The sequence below is a fragment of the Marmota monax genome, unplaced genomic scaffold (assembly GCF_021218885.2).
Source record: "Marmota monax isolate L192 unplaced genomic scaffold, Marmota_monax_Labrador192_F-V1.1 WCK01_AAM20220418_F8-fsc00170, whole genome shotgun sequence".
Taxonomy (NCBI): Eukaryota; Metazoa; Chordata; class Mammalia; order Rodentia; family Sciuridae; genus Marmota; species Marmota monax.
The window spans coordinates 1123097-1142862 of NW_026692395.1; the positions used below are offsets into that span (position 1 = coordinate 1123097).

At 40.6% G+C, this 19766-nt stretch overlaps 3 protein-coding genes across 13 annotated transcripts in view; 1 reads left to right on the top strand and 2 right to left on the bottom strand.

The window, feature by feature from the left end:
• The window catches only part of LOC124091436 (zinc finger protein 182), a 50790-nt gene extending 49955 nt beyond the window's left edge, over positions 1-835 (bottom strand). For 2 of the 8 annotated variants that reach the window (XM_058578673.1, XM_058578676.1), the window contains exons 1-2: positions 466-831; positions 56-201 (exon numbers count right to left, since the gene is read on the bottom strand). The gene's annotated coding sequence lies outside the window, so the exon portion shown is untranslated. Of the gene's footprint in view, positions 1-55; positions 202-465 lie in introns of all 8 variants that reach the window. The other 6 variants (XM_046442451.2, XM_046442449.2, XM_058578674.1 and 3 more) reach the window with 6 other exon arrangements.
• A 4796-nt stretch (positions 836-5631) lies between these two features.
• Positions 5632-8251, top strand: LOC124091489 (sperm acrosome-associated protein 5-like). Its single transcript, XM_046442580.2, has 4 exons — positions 5632-5776; positions 6194-6352; positions 7891-7969; positions 8070-8251. Exons 1-4 carry the CDS (start codon positions 5632-5634, stop codon positions 8167-8169), a joined length of 483 nt encoding a protein of 160 aa, XP_046298536.1. The 3' UTR covers positions 8170-8251.
• A 571-nt stretch (positions 8252-8822) lies between these two features.
• On the bottom strand, positions 8823-18339 carry LOC124091437 (zinc finger protein 182). Of its 4 annotated transcripts, XM_058578678.1 has the most exons (6): positions 17911-18338; positions 17361-17419; positions 15094-15166; positions 12948-13074; positions 12605-12697; positions 8823-12007 (listed from the first exon to the last, which is right to left on the bottom strand). In XM_058578678.1, exons 4-6 carry the CDS (start codon positions 12979-12981, stop codon positions 10302-10304), a joined length of 1833 nt encoding a protein of 610 aa, XP_058434661.1. In that variant the 5' UTR covers positions 12982-13074; positions 15094-15166; positions 17361-17419; positions 17911-18338; the 3' UTR covers positions 8823-10301. The 4 variants fall into 4 exon arrangements, with proteins under 4 accessions (XP_058434661.1, XP_046298417.1, XP_046298419.1 ...); XM_046442461.2 differs by lacking the exon at positions 15094-15166 and having other exon boundaries at positions 17911-18339; XM_046442463.2 differs by lacking the exons at positions 15094-15166; positions 17361-17419.
• Positions 18340-19766: the final 1427 nt, after the last annotated feature.

Here is a 19766-nt window from a genome sequence, read left to right on the forward strand (position 1 = left end):
AGAAGGCCAGCTGTTAGGTAAGTCTTCTCAGGTGGCTCTTCTTCCTTCTCCTCACCTCACTGGGATAGTCTTGCCCAGGACCCGAAAAGAGGCCTTCAGGTGCAGGTCACTTCTCCTGGCACTTTCACACCAGGCCCCTACTCAGGGATTGGGCGAGGGGAGAGGGACAGAGGGAGAGGCAGGGCGCACGTAACGAGGGGCCTGAGGGATACGCAAGAACCCTAAGTATAGGTCACTATGCTGGAAAATGTGTAAATGTCAAAGTTTAATAGGCCCCACTCTATCCTAACTAGCCCCATAACTTTGTCCACCAATGAGCCCCCAGACCCTCATACACTGACTTCTCGGTTCCCCATCACTCAACCTATAATCCCCCGTATCAATGACCCTCATAAACCTCCCTTCACTCGTCCCCCAGAATCCCCCATCACTTAGCCCAAGACCCCCAGCAAACGTCCGCTCAACCTCACTGTCTTTCTCGTCAACTGATTTTCTGCTTGCTGTTGAAGAGACCGTTACAAGAACTGGCCCCGACAAGCACTTCCGCTTCTGAACCAGCTCTCCGGCACCGTAGCCTATAAAATCTACAGCGACCGGTTCTGCGCACGCTCAGTAATGCCTTTGAGACCACATCTGCCAATAGTCAACATGGGGCCGCGAAGGTGTTGGGGTCACAGCGCAAGCGCAGAGGAAAGGCGGCTGTACAGGTGACGTCACTGTTCCAAGGCGAGATATTTATGCCTACGGCGTCTCTCCTCCAGGTTCGCTGTGCAGAGGTGTTTACTTTGTTCTGCGGAGGAAACAAGCATTCTAAGATTTCAGACACCAATACACTTATGGAAGGGCGGGGAGGACAAGTGCCCAATTAAGGAAAAGATTCTAGCGGTCGGGAATTTTGTGTCTTGAATTCAAAGGTCAGCAACGGTGTTGCCGGTGTAATTGCAGGATACGGGGCGGAATGTTCTGCGTACACAAAGACTAAGAGGGTAGGGAAAAGCCACTGGCTCCATCCAGTGGCTAGGGCTGGAGTTTACGTATTAGCTTTTGAAGAAGAAAGGAAAGTACACAGACCACAAGCTGAAAAATGAACAGTGTTGTGGGACGCAAACAAACACACACTGTTGGAGAATGGGCTGTATTAGTGACTGACAGGTTCCTTTCTCTGAATGGGCAGAGGCATCGTTAGTGTGTTGGGAGCTAGGAATAGGGTTTATAATCTCATTCTCTAGATAATGGGGAAACTGTTAAGAGGGATCAGATTTTTAAGCAATCTAGTCTTGTATTTTAAGGCTAAAATTACACATGTATATTTCATTCATTTGTTTATTGCCCTATTAGAATGTGACCTCTGCAGGGATATGCCTAAGCACCTCCTCTGTGCCCAATAGTGTTCTAGATATTGGGAATGAAGCCAGGAAAAAAATAACAACATGATGTGGACACCGTGAGTTCAAACCCCCACCCACCAGCTGTGCGATATAAGGCACGACTGTTTACTTCCCTGTACTGTGTCCTCATCTATAAAATAAGGATAATGACAGTGCCTATCTCATTAGGGTTGAAGTAACAAATGAGTCGATATTGTAAAGGGTTTAAAACAACACCTGGCACATAGCAAGTGCTATGTCGGTGTTTATTATTATTATATAAATAAAATCAGATGTGTATATATATAAACTTCTTAATAAGAAAAAATAAAATAAGATGATTCGCAAACTGCTTTGTGAGCAGACTATAAAGAGCAAGGGTGGAAACAGTGAGATCAATGAGGAGGCTCCTAGCAATAGGCATAGGAAATGACTAACTCATTATCTCTTGCATGGTGGGCACTGTGTGACGTGCATGACATGAACTCAATTATCACAACAGTCCCATGGCCCCCACTTGTGAGATAAGGCAAAGGTCACACAAATTCTCAAAGTCAGATTTATAACCTCCACCTAGTAATATTATTCTTTTGTTTATTCAATATTTCACAGAACTTATAGAAGGTATCTGAGGAGCTTCACTCAGTAAAACCAGCCTGGAAATGAAGCTTCCTAGCAAACAAGGCAAAGAGGAAGCAGGAGTAAAACTCAGATTTCTTGTTCTCTGAAGTATCAGCACCTCCAGTATAAACATTGTCCACTCTTTAACACATTCAGGGCTGGAAAATAGGAAGGGCTGAACCTTTAGGATCATCATAGTTTGGTCTCTTTCAGCCTTGCACTTTTATCCCTTACCACCTTGCACTCATGAGAGTGTATACACACACACACACACACACACACACACACATCAATGCAAGCAAGGAAATCCTTTGGGGTTGGTGGAAATTGAGATATGCTGATTGTGGGCTCCAGAAATGTTTATGAGCCAGTGATATTGCCCCTCAGAAACTTTCCCAAGGTCCACAGTACACATCCATAAGCTATGTGAGGCCAGATATCCTGCTGCAGAGCCAGAACTCCCACTCTCTATTCAGGGCATCCTCTACCATCAGTCCCTACAGGTGCAACCTCCTCATACAGTAGTCTAGGCAGCAGGTGGCCAAGTGAAAGGGTATGGGAGATTGACAGGTAAGTGGTCCCACTACAGGCTCTGTATGGTGTGGCACCCTCACCCAAAGACAAGGGGAAAGGCCCCCCACCTGGCTGTTGAGCTCTTAAGATATATCTTATCAAAACCATGAAAGTGTTGCCAATTTTTAAAAATTTTTTGTAGTTGTAGATGGACAGAATACCTTTATTTTATTTGTTTATGTGGTGCTAAGGCTCGAACCCACTACCTCACATATGCTAGGCATGCACTCTGCCTCTGAGCTACAGCTACAGCCTGCTATTGCCAATTTTTAATAGTTGTTTAGGACCAAAAGGAAGCAGTGAAGTTGGCAGAAAAATAGCACAGAAGGAGTCAAGTCTCTGGTGACATTGAAGTCAACATATTAGCATTGAACTGCCTTTCCTCCAAGAAAGTAATCCCCTTACCTCCTCTTGAAGTCAAGGACATTTTTAGTGGTGTTGATTCGTGCGGCCAAACCTAATCCTGAACAATATATCAGACTTTTCTGTTCAGCCAACGTGAGTCAGTAAACAGGATACATGGCACTGGTGAACCAATATGAATAATGGCGAATGAAAGTCAAATTGGGAGTGAATTGGGTCAAGGAGAGAGGCAAAGTGTAATGGAATAAAAGTGAATGAGCAGCAGAGAAGAGAGCATGAGGAGAGATGTGCATGGGCAGAGTAAAGAAATGACCATGCACTAGATTTTGAATTACATTGATATTATGGATGAGACTGAATATGTGATGAAAAAGTGAAACACAATCTAATTAAAGAAAGGTAATCGTGGATGTAGACTGAGTGAATGGGGCAAAGAAAGTTGGTAAATGCGAATAGAATTGATAGAAATGCTAAGGATTAGAGTGTGACTAATGGTTTATGAGACACAATATGATTGGAGAGGTGAATTTAGAGGGAAAGTAGGAGAGAATTGGGGTAATGTGGAACTCAGAGAGAAGAGTGGGATGCACAAATGGAAAAAACAAGAGTGATTAGAGTCCAGAGATACTATAAGGGAGAAGGAAAGTGACTAGAGGTGAGTGGGGTAGGCTGAAATTGGATAGGGGTAATACAGAGTAGTGACCTAGTCAATGTGTATACCTGGATCCCAGTGTGAATCAACAGATGTGAATATACATGAATGGTGGGCAGAATGAGAAGGATTGGAAGTAAAGAGCAGAAGGTAAGTAAATGTGGATATTGTGAGGCAAAAAGAGAGGAGATAAGGGCCGGGGTTATGGCTCAGTGGTAGAGTGCTCGCCTAGCATATATGAGGCACTGGGTTCAATCCTCAGCACCACATAAAAATAAATAAATAAATAATAAAGGTATTGTGTCCATCTGCAACTAAAAAAAATTTCTTTAAAAAAGAAGAGGAGATAAAAGTCACATGGTCCACCCAGGGTAAGTAATCAGTGTAACATCAGGCCCAATATGGGCAAAAAGTGGTGAATTCAAGGCAAAGTATGACTGAATAGGGTTACTGAGGCAGAGAAGGAGCAACTAGACATAAATCAGGAGCAGAAGTGAGAAGAGGGTAATAGGGGTTACATTGGAAGTGAATTTAAATGAATGAGGCATTTAGGAAAAATGAAAGTAAGGGGAGCTAATGAAGAGGAAATTGAAAAACAATGGAGATGACTGAGCATAGAGTGAGTTCATATGGGTAACATGAGCTAGTGTTTGGGAGTAATACATCACAGAGTTCCAGGAAAGGGGGCCAATGGGGGCAGCATCTTGGAGAATACAGGTAAAGAAAGGGCAGAAAGGGACTGAGGAGATAATGAGGCCGGGAGTCAATGAACAAAGCTGAAGGATGGGGCACCAAAGTGAACAGGAGTCAGTTGGTGCAGTGCCAGGAAGTAGAGGTGAAAATAGGAAATTAATCTGAGTGAGAGTGAATGGAGGTGAAGAAAGAATGTGATTTGAGAACACTTGGACAATGATAAATAAATGGGTCAGGGAACTGTGGTAAAAGGAAGCCCAGTGTGAATGAACATAATTAGATGAGAGTATAAGTGAACTGGGAAATAAAAGATAGACCAAGAATGAAGGTGAAAAAACAGTTGAATGTGAGTATGTGTGTGTAAGATATCATTTGTAATATGTGATGTGGGACAGAGTGTGATTATAATTGGAGAAGATTCTAGTAAATTAAGATAGAACCACACAGTGAATACAGAGAGGTATAGGAAGTGCCAAGGATGAGTGTTATGGTTTGAATGTGTCCCCTCCAAAATTCAGGTGTTAGAAACTTAATCCCCAATGCAACAGTGTTGGAAAGGAGGTCATTTGAGGAGGTGTTTAGGTCATAAGGGCTTTGCCCTCATGAATGAATTAATGCAGCTCTGAAAAGGGCTTTCAGGAACTCTTTCTGGAGACTACAGCAAGAAAACCGTCACAAAATATCATTGCCTTGATCTTAGAATTTCCCAGCTGACAGAATTGTGAATTTCTATTCTTTTTAAATTCTCCAGTCTTAAGTATTATGTTATAGCAGCACAAACAGACTAAGACAATGAGTAAATGGAGGTAATGGGGGCAGAGCATGATGGTCATATTCTATAGAGGATGAGAAATCAGAGGTGGTAATAGGTACAACGTGATGAATACCACTGATCAGTCAGCAGACTGGGAAATAGTGGTGAATGGGACTAGAGTGAATGGAAATGGAGGTAACCAAGTTCTAATACATAGGTGTTGAGAGTAGAGTGGCACAGCATTAAGAAATTTAGGGGAATGTGGGTCCAGTGTGAGGCTTAGTATTCAAGTTAGACTGTCTGTATTTGGTGTGTTGCCAACCCTTCTCTCCCTGCATCTTTCTGACACCACTGGGTTTCTCTGTCTTTTTGTTTCCTTCCATCTCTGTCAGTATCTTTATTTTTCTTTGTGTGTCTCTTGGTCTCTAGGAGAATTGGCATTGGGGAAAGTAGTGAGGTGCCCAGACCTCTAGCTTCTATGTTCCAGAATATATCACTTAGACCAGTCAGTGCTCATAGAGCTCAGAGTTCCAGAATGCCCCTAGTTCTGAACACCGCAGGGTGAATCTGGAGCAAGGCATCAGCTACAAGGGCTTGCGGGTGTCATAATGTTGGCTTGGGGCACTGTGCTAGTGATCTGGGCCACACTGATCATTGCCAGTGTGGATGCCAAGATTTATGAACGTTGTGAGCTGGCAAAGAAGCTGGAGAAGGCAGGCCTTGATGGCTACAGAGGCTACCAAATTGGAGACTGTGAGACTCTATTTGCCCCAAGTCCCTTCCATACCCCAAGCCATTAACCACACTCAGACCCAGGCTTCTCTTGTCATTTTTCACCTCTCTGGGTCAGGGCCTGACCCCTGGTTACTTTCTAACTGTGATGAGTGGTTTAACTCAACTCTAATGTCATCAACTCTGTCTCTACCATCAACACCATTATTACTGACCATATCATCACCACTGTTATCACCATAAATACCATCACTACCACCATCACTGATATCTCACCCAGAATCATCAGCATCAACACCCCACCACCAAACCAAGATCATCAGTCTCACAACTAAGATGATTATCATCCCCATTGTCACACCTATCCTAGCCATTCTTATTCCTGGACCCTATGTCTGCCTCCTACTTCTTATCTCTCTCTTTCTCTCTCTGTCCCAGGGTTGTGCATGGCACACTACGAGAGCGGCTTTGACACCTCTTTCGTGGATCACAATCCCGATGGCAGTAGTGAATATGGCATTTTCCAGCTGAACTCCGCCTGGTGGTGTGACAATGGTGTCACACCCACCCAGAACCTCTGCCATATGGATTGTCGTGGTAAGGCAAAAGTATGAATACAAGATCCCTAGTGCCTGGCCCTACATGCCACACACAAAAAGGCAAGATTATCTAAACTGTAATCTCCTACAAATGTAGAAAAATTATGGGGAAAGGAAGAAAGTTGCCTGTGTTGTTTGAGACACCATCCTAAATCCTTAACCAGACTACAATGACATGTTGCCTAGGTCTAGAGAATGCAGAGCCCTTGAATCTGACCCAGAGTGGAGGCTATAGTTTTTTGAGACTCAGGAAACAGACAATTCAGTGTCATGTGAAATAGATGGGGAGACTGTTCTGATTTGGAGTTGAGGTTGTATAGGCCCCAAGGGAAGAAGCAGATGATTGGAAGTAGGAACAAAAACAAACTACCAGGGCTGGGGAAGTAGCTCAGTTGGTAGAGTGGTTGCCTCACATGTACAAGGTCCTGAGTTCAATCCCCAGCACTGCAAAAAAAAAAAAAAAACTACCTATGTATAGAAATGAGAGAACTTTCCAGATGAGAGTGTTGTGATGGTCAAGACAAAATAGAATAGCAATGAAGTTGTTTGAGGATTGTCCTGAATGATGGATGAGGTTGTCCAAGACAGGCCAAAATGGAGACTAACTTATTTGGAGCCAACCCAAATGGAGGTTTAGATTGTGTAAGTCCTGTCAACATAGCAGAAGAGGTCACCGATGATTGGCCAGATTGAAGGTTGAGATTGTCCAGGACTGGCCACCATAGAACTTGAGGTTGTCTAAGAGTAAATGAATAATGAAATTTTTCAAAGCTGAATAAAATTAAGGTTAAGGCTGCTCAGTGTGACAACATGGAAATTGCAATAATCTAGGATAACTAAAAGAGAGGTTGAAGTTATTTATAACTAGTCAAAATGGTAGTTGAGATTGTTTAGGATGGTCAACGTGGCAGTTGAGATCATTAGCAACTAGCTAAATGACAGTTAAAAGTCATACTGGTCCAGCCAATATGGAAGTTGAGATTATCTAGGACAAGGTACTATGGTGGCTGTGGTTGAACAGAATTAGCCAGTATGGAGGTGGGGGTCATTCATAACCAGTCAAAATAGGAATTGGATGTATCTAGGACCTGAAAACATACTGTTTGAAGTCACTAGGAATGACCAATATGACAGTTAATTATCTTCCCAATCAGCTGGTTCAGGTGATGCTAGACCAGCCAGTATTACAGTTGAGAACATTGTTAACTCAATATAATGACAGCTGAAGTCATCCAGACTTGACCAACATGGAATTTGAGGGAGTCTGGGATGAGCCAATAATGGTGACTGAGGTTACTCATAACCTGCCAATGTGATACTTAAAGCCAACCAGAGTTAAGGTTGTACAGAACCAGTCAACAGGGCACTTGAGGTAATTTATAACCAGCTAACAAAAGAGTGGAGGTCATCCACAATCAGCCAATGTAGTGGTTGATGTAATTCAGGCCCCAAGGAATCCAGAAACCCTGGGCCCTCCATATGCTGTCACCCTCTGCCAAGTGCACCAGATCATCATGTTCCTCTCTCACCCCCTAGACCTGCTCAAGTGCCATATTCTGGATGACATCTTGTGTGCCAAGCGGGTTGTGAATGCACCAGGAAGTATGAAGGCCTGGTAAGTTCATGGGATGGTCTGAACCCTGGACAGCCAGAGATAGGGGTATTGCCTCATCAAGTTATCCACTTCATCCTTCCTCCCTCCCTTCATCTCCCAGGGATTCTTGGACCCGGCATTGCTCTGGCCATGATTTATCTGAATGGCTCAAGGGGTGTGAAATATATGTAAAAGAGAACCCAAGGAAACCTGAATCATGACTGGAATTCACAGGGATAGAGATTATCCTTTCCTGTCTTTTTTTTTTTCTTTTGTGGATTTAATAAAGATGATATCTACAAGCAGTGCAAAAGCCTTTGCCTGATTCTTCATTTTTCCAATCCCTGAAGGTACCACCTTTCAGTCACTTCCCCCATATCTTCACAACTGTAATCAAGAGACACCAGATGACTTGGGGTAGGAGAAAGGATAGTGTAGTGATTAAGAGCATAGGTTCTCCTTGAATCAAATACCATCTCTACCACTTACTGGATGTATTGCCTTAAATGAGGCACTTAATTTCTCTGTGCCTCAGTCTTCTGATCTGGAAAATGAGGATGATAATGATATTAGTGACCCTATGAGGTTATTGGGAGGATTAAGTGAATTAACATATGTAAAGCATATAAAGTGCTTGGTGCAAAAGACAGTTACAGGGACTGTGGTTGTGGCTCAGCAGTAGAGAGCTCACCTAGCACATGCGAGGCCCTGGGTTCGATCTTCAGCACCACATAAAAAGTAAATAAATAAAGGTATTGTGTCCAACTACAACTAAAAAAAATAAATATTTTTAAAAAGACAATTACAGGTATAGAGATAGAGCCAGGATGGAAGTATATGAAAGTTGGCTTCCCCGAAGAAGTATCAGTCTCAGTTGAGGTCACTACAGGGTCTTTATTTTCGACAGATACAGTCTCATCAGAGGAGAATGGGATTAAACTCAGTTTACACAGGAAGCTCAGTGGGAACTGGGAGTTTAAAATATTCACATTCTCCCACATGTCATCATTCTAATTCTCAGCCCCCCATCATCTCTTTCAAAATCAAAACCTAAATTGCAAATGACACACTGGGAATTTAAGAAGGAATTCAATGAATGCACAGGTAATAATTTCTTTTTACACAATGCCCAGGGTTCAGTCTGTGTCTTCAGCAGAGCATTTAGGAATTTGAACTTACCATTCTTTTCTTTTCATTGGCCAGCCCCACTGGAAGCACCCACTCCCACGAAGAAGCAGTTAATCATTTCCTTTGTATTCTTTGGTTGAGGGTGGATTCTCAACTACTCAAAGCCTTGCTTTCAATATTCATTACATCCAGAGCAGATGATCATTGAAATAGCTAGTGCCCACTGCATGCCAAAGAAAACTCAAGCTCCCTTCCTTTAAAGGATTTCCCCTGTGCTCAGCCCCAAACAACATAGATAACCAAAGTTCACATTTCCCTGGGTGTCCATAAAAGGTGCTTTTACTCTGGGTACTGACTTCTGAATGTGATAGTTATTCATCAAAAGCAGCAGAAATAAACGCCGGTGAATTTGAGTCAAAAACGGATCTTCTAAAAACCTGTCGTGCAGCTTATAGTCTTTTCGGGAAGGCTGTAGGATGAGTCTCAGAGAAGAGGAAGATCCACACAGAGAAACATAGCCAAAAATCTTACCCAACAGGCTGTGGTGAAAATGCAAGCATTATCAACTGTTGCTACTTTTGGAAACTGGATTTGATGCTGTAGTGTTGTTTTCTTTACATTGTTCTGCTTAAATGTCCTTTCTAATATCTGAACATTTATAGTATATTCTTCATTGTTTTTCCTTTTGTGGTTATCTTTAATTATGTAATTTCATATCATTTGGTGAACTCTGTTTTTCTTGGAGATAGCTTTTATTACCCATGATGAAAGATGACAAATTGAGTGTTCTTAATAATAGCTTTTCTTAATTTTTTGTGAGAGTTGGATATTAAATTTGGAAACATGTTTCCCTTATTTCATTTCCAAGGGACTATGATTATTGAAATTAATTAAATTGGGCTTCCCTTGATATCTTTGCCCAGATTTATGGTGAGGTTTGGCTTCCTAATGACATCTCTCATAGATTCAAAGCTTCAAAAGATTTTAATGTTGAACAACCTTTTTGGTGTAAAGTCATTCAATATACATCCATGATATAATCATGAAAGGCCCAGTTTTTGCTTCAGGACCTTGGCCCTTGCTATTTCTTCTGCCTGGAATGCTCTTCCCCCAGTATGGCTGGTGCTTTGTTTTCAGATCTAAGATCAAATGTCATGTCCTCAGAAAAGCCATCCCTGATCACCCTAAAGCAGGATTCCCCCACCTCACTTTTTCTTTGACTTTCCTACAAAGGATTTTCCATTTTCAGTTCTTTGGTCTCTCCTCTCTCAGAGTTCTCTAATCCTTGCTGATCTTTGACTTCTAGAAGGTTTCTCTCATATTCAGGACAGTCATAGGGCTTCTCTCCTATGTGAGTTCTCTGATGTACAGTGAGTTTAGACTTTTCTCTGAAGGCTCTATTACACTTATCACATTTATAGGGTTTCTCTCCTGTATGAGTTCGTTGATGTATAATGAGATATGATTTTTGGGAGAAAGCTTTCTCACATACATTACACTCGTAGGGTTTCTCCCCTGTGTGAACTCTCTGGTGAATAATGAGATATGATTTCTGGAAGAATGCTTTATCACATTCATTGCATTCATAGGATTTCTCAAATTTTTCTCCTGTATGAGCTCTCTGATGTAGCATAAGATATGACTTGCGGGAGAAGACTTTTCCACATACAGTACATCCATCAGTTTTTTCTCCTGTATGAATTCTCTGATGAGCACTGAGGCTCAGCTTAAGGGTGAATGCTCTTCCACAGTCTGAACACACATAAGGTTTCTCTCCTGTATGGATTCTTTGATGTCTACGCAGTGTTGATTTCTCTCTGAAAGATTTGCCACATTCATTACATTCAAAAGGTTTCTCACCTGTGTGTGTCCTCTGATGTACACTGAGGTGTGCCTTTTGATTGAAGGCTCTCCCACATTCTAAACATTCATAGGGTTTCTCTCCTGTGTGAGTTCTCTGATGTATGATGAGTTTCGTCTTCTCTCGGAAGGCTTTGCCACACTCATTGCATAAATACGGCTTCTCTCCTGTATGAGTTCTTTGATGTATATTCAGTGTTGATTTCTCTCTGAAGTATTTGCCACAATCACTGCATTCAAAGGGTTTCTCTCCTGTGTGTGTTCTCTGATGAACACTGAGGTGCGCCTTCTGGTTGAAGGTTTTTTCACATTCTGAACATTTATAGGGTTTCTCTCCTTTGTGAGTTCGTCGATGTATGATGAGCTTTGTCTTTTCTTGGAAAGCTTTGCCACACTCAGTGCATACATACGGTTTTTCACCTGTATGAGTTCTTTGATGTATATGCAGGGTTGATTCCTCTCTGAAGGATTTGCCACATTCATTACACTCAAAAAGTTTGTCTCCTGTGTGCATGGTCTGATGTATACTGAGGCGTGCAGTCTTGTTGAATACCTCTCTGCATTCTGTATATTCATAAGGTTTCTCTCCTATGTGAGTGATCTGATGAACAATAAGGAGTGAATTCGTGCTGAGGGGTATTCTACACTCAGGACATTCATAGGTTGGTTCTGCAACTTGAGTCAGATTATGCTGAACAAAGTTAAGACTATGACCTTTCTCATATGTATTATAGTCAAGGGGTATCATTCCATTATTTTTTTCATGCCTGCCATGAATTAATAATTTCCCACATCGATTACATTCATAACATTTCTGAGCTGTCAAGCTCAGACTATTAGGACTGAGTAAGCCAAAATTATCTTTAAAACTTTTCCCATATGAGTCATTTATATAGGGTGTGTGTCCTGAAGAAACTACCCATGTGCTCTGAGGAAGTGGGTTTACAAAGCCATCAAATTCATGAGCTCTTTCCTTAGACACATTTTTCTCATCAATGGATATAGCTTGCCTCAGGTGTCTGTTTTGGTTTTCCTGGTGGTTCTCCAGCTGGTCTTCAGCTTGTTCATCTTCTAGAAAGAATAATAAACCATACTCTGTGAATACACCTTTGAAAGATGCAGGCCTCTGATAGGGTTGAATTTTAATTTCTTTTAAGTCTATATACCAGTCAGAAAGAAATTCCAAGTATATGTCTGTGCTACACTCAGAGCTCAAGGAGTAAAAAAAAAAAAAAAGAAAAACAAGTTGATTCAATAGACATTGAGACAGAAGTAACAATAAGTGACAAGATTGTTTAAGAAAATAGCTTAAAATGGGAAGAGAATGTAAAAATAGGCTAGGGAGTCATGAATAGGAAAATGGATATTGGAAGGTAGCAGATCCAGGATTTGGGGGGAAAAAGACTCTAATTGCAAAGGACTTTTCAGAAAGGCTAAAAACAATTGAGGTTATTGAGAGAAGCAGAAGGACTAAGCTAGAGTATAATCCAGCTCCTTGCCATCTTATTCCAAGATTATTTTGAGACAATATCTCACAAAACTAATAATATGGAATAAGCAACAATAGTGTATATTCTTTAGGAAGATATTTCAGAGCATTCAAAAATGGTCAGCATTCAGAGATCCTAAAGAGTATTATCTCACAATATCTTATCTCTCACTTCTTACCTGTACAACTTGAACTTGGGATTTCTCTCTTTATGATCTCAAGAACTCCATTCTCCAAAGAGGCAATCACATCTGGTTTGGTAATAGGATACCCTGTAATGGGAAATGATACAAGATTTGGGAGCCTCTGTGTGGCTTTCAGGGCTTCAAAAAATTAGGAAGGTACATTTTAATGAGGGTAAATTTCACATGGAAGATGAAAATACAAACGCCTTGATCAGTTTAAAGGGAATAAGAACCTTTAACCCCTACCACTTGAGTTCAAAGAATTGAAGTACTTCATTCAGAGATGGAAAGTTATTCTGCTAGGGACACTGTGATTACTAAGGGAAGCCATCCTCACCCAGAGAAACAAGATGGCTATAATTCTCTAGCATCACATCTCTGTATAGGGTCCTCTGAGTAGGGTCCAGTCGATTCCATTCTTCCTGGGTGAAGTCCACAGCCACATCCTCGAATGACACTGATCCCTGTAATTGCATACTTTTGTTCAATCAGTTTGATAAAAATTAAAGTGATGGTACTTTCCCAAAATATCAGTAAATCTATTTTTAATATTTTAATTGACACATATTAATTGTACATATTTATGGGGTACAGTATGATATATCAATATACGTATACAATACGTAGTGATCAGACCAGGGTGATTGGAGAGATGGTTTTTTAAGGTAAGGGGAATATTCTTCAGAGACAAGCTACTGTTTAAAATTTAATCATTTCAAAAAAGCCTTCTTGGGGGCTGACCATGTAGGTCAGTGGTAAAACATTTGCCTAGTATCTGAAAAGACCTGAATTCAATCCCTAGCACTGCCAAAAAAAATCTTATGCAAGATATCTGCAATACCTAAGGACTTTTATACTATATGAACTATAAACAACTCCTATTAATCAATAAGACAACAGAAAAACTAGAGAAAAAAATATTTGAATAGATAGATACTTCACAAAAGAGGCTCTCCCAATGGTCAAAACACAAATGAAAAGGTGGTAAATATCATTAGTCATCAGAGAAATGCAAACTGAAACCACAAGGAGATACAAATGTATACAAACAGAATGGATAAAGTAAAGACCAACAACCCAAATGGTGGCAGGGATGTAGAGCAACTGAAACTCTCATACATTGTTGGTGGGAGTAAAGTGGTATAGCCACTTTGGAAAACAACTTGATAGAATATAGTAAAGCTACTAATTAGAACAAATTAAAAAGTTTAAAAAAGAAGAAAAAGATGTAGTAAAGATAAAAATAACCCTAGCCTAGGACCTAGCAACCCCATTCTCAAATATATATATCCAGTGGAAATGCACATATGTTCACCAAGACATGTATAAAAATATTCATACAAGTATTATTTGTAAGTATCTAAAATATTATTTATAGAATCCAAAATGGTCATATCCATTAGCAGTAGAATAGATGAACAATTGTGATCTATTTATACAATGGAATAGTACACAGTAACAGAAAGAGAGCACACTACTGATAAAATAACAAGGGTTAATCTTAAAAATATTATAATGGGATTGGGGTATACCTCAGTGTCAAAAACACTTGCCTAGCATGTGTAAGGCCCTGGGTTTGATCCTTTGAACTACAAAAACAAAACAATAAATAAATAAAAATTACGATGAGTGAAAGAAGCTGGGCCCAAAAGAGTAATAATGTATGATTCCATTTATATGACATCCAAGAACAGGCCAAAATAATCTAGAGTGATACAAATCAGCAAGTGATTACCAGTAAGCCAAGAGACCATGATTGGAAGTAGAATGGAGGCTAATGGGAGGCCTGTCATTCCCTCCTTTTTGTTACAGGTACTGGTTCCACAGGGGTTTTCAATTTGCAGACATTTTTTTTTTTAATTGTATGATATATATCTCCTCTAAATATTGTGCTTTAATAAATCTACCCCAAAAGATTTTTTCTGTGTCATATTTCCATAAAATGTTTTAAAAATAGTAAGACAGGGCCAGAGATATGTAGCTCTGTGATAGAGGTTTTGCCTAGCATGCATGAGGCCCTGGGTTTGATCCCCAGCACTGTGAAAAATAAAAATAAAAAATATAAGACAAAGGTGCTAGGGTTGTAGCTCAGTGGTAGAGTGCATGCCTAGCACATTCGAAGCACTGGGTTTGATCCTCAGCACCACATAAAAATAAATTAAAATAAAGGTATAATTTTAAAAAAAAAATGTAAGACAAAGATTCAAAAACTCCAAAGGAAAAAGAGCAGTGTATATAAAGGAACAATTCACAGAAGAAATGTAAAAAAGAGAAAAAATTATTAAAATATGCTCAAAAACATTGATAATTAAATAAACATAAATGAAAAAATAGAGACTTTCAACTGTCAAATGGCAAGGCTTAAAATCATGACAAGAGAATTCAAAAGGGTATTTTCATTCGTTGTTAGTAGAGGTATCAACTTGTACTAACATTTCAAAAGGCAACTTGGCAATGTCTATGCAAGTTCAAAACGTGCCCACCTTTTGAACCAGACATTCTAGAAATGGTCATCACTGAATACAAAGATAGATGACAAGAGAGATCACTGCCACACTGAAACAGAAATTACACAGAAGTCCTTCAATATGGAGCTGATTAATAAATCATGGTACATGCATTCAAGAGAAAAATGTAGCTGTTAAAAATATCTCTGTGACCTGGGGTGATAGCTCAGTGGTAGAGCACTTGCCTAGCATGCACAAGGCCCTGGGTTCTATCCCCAGCACTGCAAAAAACACAAAACAACAACACCAAAAACATCCTCTACCAACAAGGCACTATCCCAGCTGTAGCAGTAATCAGCTGTGCCAGTGATCAACTGTGCAATCCCATGCCACTTGTTTATCCACTCTGGTACTCAGTTCCTCATCTGTAGGATGTGAATAATAATGGTACCTACTTCATACAGTTATTGTGAATTAAAGATGGCCATGCATATAAAGTGCTTAGTACTGTATCATGCATAGTGTAAGCTCACTACAAATTGGCTCTTGTTTTAAGATATTTTAGAGATGAGATCCAAGTCTAAACACAAAATCCATTTATGTTTCATATAATACCCTATAATCATACCCTGGATGCAATTTTATGCAATATTTTTACTGTGCCTGCATTTTGACTATGACCCATCACACAAGATCAGGTGTGGAATTTTCCACTTGTGACATTATACCTCTAACACAAAAAGTTTCATATTTTAGAGCTTTGTGGATCTCAGATTTTCAGATTAGGGATGTTCAACTTGCATTATATCATTCTGTAAAGGGAAAGCAGAAAGTTGCAAAACAGTATTACCTAATGAGCAAATTGCAGCAAAAGAATATATGTGCCGGGTGCAGTGGCACAAGCCTATAATCTCAGCAACTCAGGAGACTAAGGCAGGAGGATTGAAAGTTTGAGGCCAATCTCAGCAATTTAAAGAGACCCTGTCTCAAAATAAAAATTAAAAAGGGCTGGGGATGTAGTTCAGTGGTAAAGTGCCACTGGGTTCAATCCCCAGTACCAAAAATAAATAAATAAAAAGAAGACATACCTTAACTATATGTTTTAAATGTATGTAAATATAAAGAACAAGGACAAGGAAGAGAGTGGGGTATACAGGCAAAAATTAACGAAATTCATCATAGAATTGTTATCTGAAATGAATGGTGATATGAGATCATGAGATAGTTCCCCTTTTGGGATTGTACATTCCTCAAGAGTTTGAATTTTGGGTGCCATTCCTATCTCACTTCTGTAGGAAGAGGAAAAAAAATGACAAAATTATTTCAGATTTTCAGACTTTTAAAGAAGGGCAGAAAGGAAAGAACTGAAAATGGTCAGGGACATTATGATTTCTGAGCCTAAAAAGGGAAAGGGCAAGGATTCTCAGGCTGTACTGAAATCACAGATGAGAGAAAATGTATTCGAAAAGAATTTGAAGGGCATGAGGTTTATTGATTGTTCTTAACCATCAAAGTTTTAATCCAGTGTTGATCCAGAACATAAGAGAGTTCATTGTGCAGAGATGGCTTTGGTTTCCTGAAGAATTGCATTCCTTACTTTTGTTCTGGCAGGACACATTTGGCTAACATGGGGATATATTCTAAGTCACAGCAGAGGAATCCCAACCCTGCATTTATCAAAAGATTGCTGATGGGGACTTGGATGATTGATCAGAAAACTATCTGATCAACATCAGGAAAACTTTACTTCTCAGGAAGTAGCTCACTTTCTCTGATGGGTGAGATAAATAAAGCAAGTGCGTTTACTTCCCTCTGTGTTGTGGCTTCTAGGAAGCTAGAAAGGTAACTGTAGTTTAACATAAATGTGTAGAATCCTATGATCTATGCATACACATTTCAACCTTGCCTTGGACTTGCTCTACTTCTCTAACCCTAACTGTATATTTTTATACATATCCATTTTATGGTATAAATATTAATACAGTAATTAACATCAAGCTCATATATAATGCATACTATGTATATACCAGGAATTGTTCTAAACACATGTTAATTCAATTGATCTTCACAACAACCATACAAGGTAAGTATTATTATTGTTATTGTTAGCATCATCATCACCCCCATTTTATACTTAGGAAAATTAAGGCACAGAGAGGTTAAATGGCTTGCCTAAGCTCATAAAGCTGTTAAGAGGAGTTTAATCTCAAAGTCTTTAGTCTTAACCACTGTACAATAGTGCTTCCTTGCTTCTAAGTATCCTAACAAGGGGAGGGGGAGGGGAGAAGCAAGTAAGAACTTACCCGGAACTTAGTCATGTCTGACTGTTGTGGAGAGAAGGCAAAGGCCTAAAAAGGCAGAGCTGTTGAGAGGGAGGAGAAGAAAAGAAAAGAGTTGCAGATGGCAAGGAACACCCAGATTGAAAGTTCACCAAATCACCAGATCAGAAATACACAAATGCCAGCTGGTAAAATGGCCACGAAATGGCAAAGAAAAAAAAAAGGGAAAGGACATTTGTTTTCCCCACGGATCCCCATCACTCAACAACACATCCCTATCATGGATCTCATAGGCCATCCAACACTCACTACCACAAATTCCCCATCGCTGACCCGAGACCCTCATCACACATTTCACAGTACCCCCCCCCCAACATTTACACTACAATTCTCATCACTCATTATACAGATCCCCTCATCTCACACCCCAAATACACCCATCATTCACCCCACAGTCCCTCCGTCACCGACTCCACAGACTACATCACTCATTCCACAGACTCCCATCACTCCGTTTACAGCTCCCTCCCCAGACACTCATCTCTCATCTCAGAGCCCCTCCCCAAGTACTCACCGAGTAAATCGCGGCTTTAGAGAGTCCACACTCGCTGGTGTCACTCCGCCTGCAGACTATCAGCCCTTTCACTTCCGCTCTGAGTGAACTCTGCCCTCCTTCATCCCCTGCTCTGATCTTAAAATTCGAATTCTTATTCTGGTAAAGTCCCCTTGATGTTTCTAAAATCAGTCATAACTTCCTCCGACAGCCACTTTTTAGTCCTTTACCCCGCCTTGGTTACTGTCAGTCACTATACTTGCTCATGCGCAGTAGCCTTTCCTGAAGCCATCGGCGCTAGTAGCCAAAATTATTTTGGTTACCACAATGATCATTATTTGGCTGGCAAAAAAAATGGCCGCGCCAGTGAGCCGGTTTGCCAAGGGAGCAGACATCTTTACAACGTTTATCGTTCCGTACAGCGGGGAAAAGAATCCTCTTAAAGTTTGGAAGAGATGGAATTTAGGGAGGAATATGGAAACTTGGCGATAAGAGTGGGGCCCTTTGTGCAAAAGCAGGCTAATGATGAGTGAATCATATGCATGTTTTTTACAAATTTAGAGCTGAGAACCACAGCCCCCGCCGCTACCGCGCCTCCGCGGGGAGATACCACTGCTAAAAAGGGGTAGGGCCTGGAATAGTACAGTTCTCCCTGGGAACTATTGCCGGTCAGAAGAGAATCGAAGCAGAGAACGATACATTACTCTACAGTGTGAAAATGCGGAGTAAGTGTGGAGGAGACTTCTAGAGGAAGTAACGCTAGGGGAATAGGTACTGTTGGGCTAGCTATGAAGAAGACACGAGTTGGTATAGTCCTCTGTGGAAGATACCAAAGTGCAAATGCGGGGAAGACCAGGGGTGGTACAATTCTGGTCCCAGAAAAAAAGACTTTTTAAGAAAGTGACACCGGTAAACACGGGTACAGGGAGAGATGGAGATAGAAGCGTAGGGAGAGATGAGACTGGGCAAGAAGGGATATTAGTCGGAGACTAGAGGAGAATTCACACAGCCCTGACGGTAACCCCGCCCTGCCCACATTCCTGGGAACCTGCCACAGAGATTTGAGAAGGCCGAGATGCCAAGGTCCCACTCCTATCAGGCCCTGCTCAGAATCTCTTTGAGGTGTGGGGGAACCAACAGGAGACGGAAAGTGCTCAGGTTCTGGACTTCCAAACACCCTACGCCATTAGTCACATTCTATCACTTAATGATGTGAAAGACAAAATGCACAGGACAACTAAGGAGATGCTTCTTTTCAGGCTATTGCAATTGGGAAAACTTTCATTAATAAGAAACATCCCTAAGACAAGGAAGGGGACCAGGATATTATAGAGGCAATTCAACAAGTAATCATTCCCCATTCCCTTCTGTTCTGAAGTGCTGGCCACCACTTAATATGCTGTCACTGTGGATTTGGGGGGGGGGGGTAAGACTTCTTTTTTATTGTAGTAAAACACATGTAGTATGAAAGTTACTCTTTTAACCATGTTAAAGTTACAATTCAGTGTCATCTACTACATTCACAATGTTGTGCAACTATTACCACTATGTAGTTCCAGACCATTTTCATCACCTTTAAAGGAAACTACATAGCCATTAAGTAATCATTCCCCATTCCCTTCTGTTCTGAAGTGCTGGCCACCACTTAATATGCTGTCACTGTGGATTTGCCTATTGGGGATATTTCACATAAATAGAATCAAACACTGTGTGGCTTTGGGGCTGGGGATGTAGTTCAATGGTACTATGCTTTCCTAGTATTCACAAAGCCCTGTGTTCTATCCCCAATATCACCAAAAAAAAAAAAACACCTGAAAAATATTATGTGACGTTTTATGTCTAGCTTCATTTACTTATCACATTGTTTTAATCCTTGT

What these genes read in the sequence shown, in the direction of transcription:
- LOC124091437 (XM_046442461.2), bottom strand. An exon ending in TAGCCATCTTGTTTCTCTGG is followed by an intron (nt 12,698 to 12,947) that starts GTGAGGATGGCT and finishes TTCCCATTACAG; the next exon opens with GGTATCCTATTACCAAACCA. An exon ending in CCCAAGTTCAAGTTGTACAG is followed by an intron (nt 12,008 to 12,604) that starts GTAAGAAGTGAG and finishes TATTCTTTCTAG; the next exon opens with AAGATGAACAAGCTGAAGAC.
- LOC124091489 (XM_046442580.2), top strand. Translation starts at nt 5,632, where the DNA reads ATGTTGGCTTGGGGCACTGTGCTAGTGATCTGGGCCACACTGATCATT. An exon ending in CTGCCATATGGATTGTCGTG is followed by an intron (nt 6,353 to 7,890) that starts GTAAGGCAAAAG and finishes CTCACCCCCTAG; the next exon opens with ACCTGCTCAAGTGCCATATT. An exon ending in CCAGGAAGTATGAAGGCCTG is followed by an intron (nt 7,970 to 8,069) that starts GTAAGTTCATGG and finishes TTCATCTCCCAG; the next exon opens with GGATTCTTGGACCCGGCATT.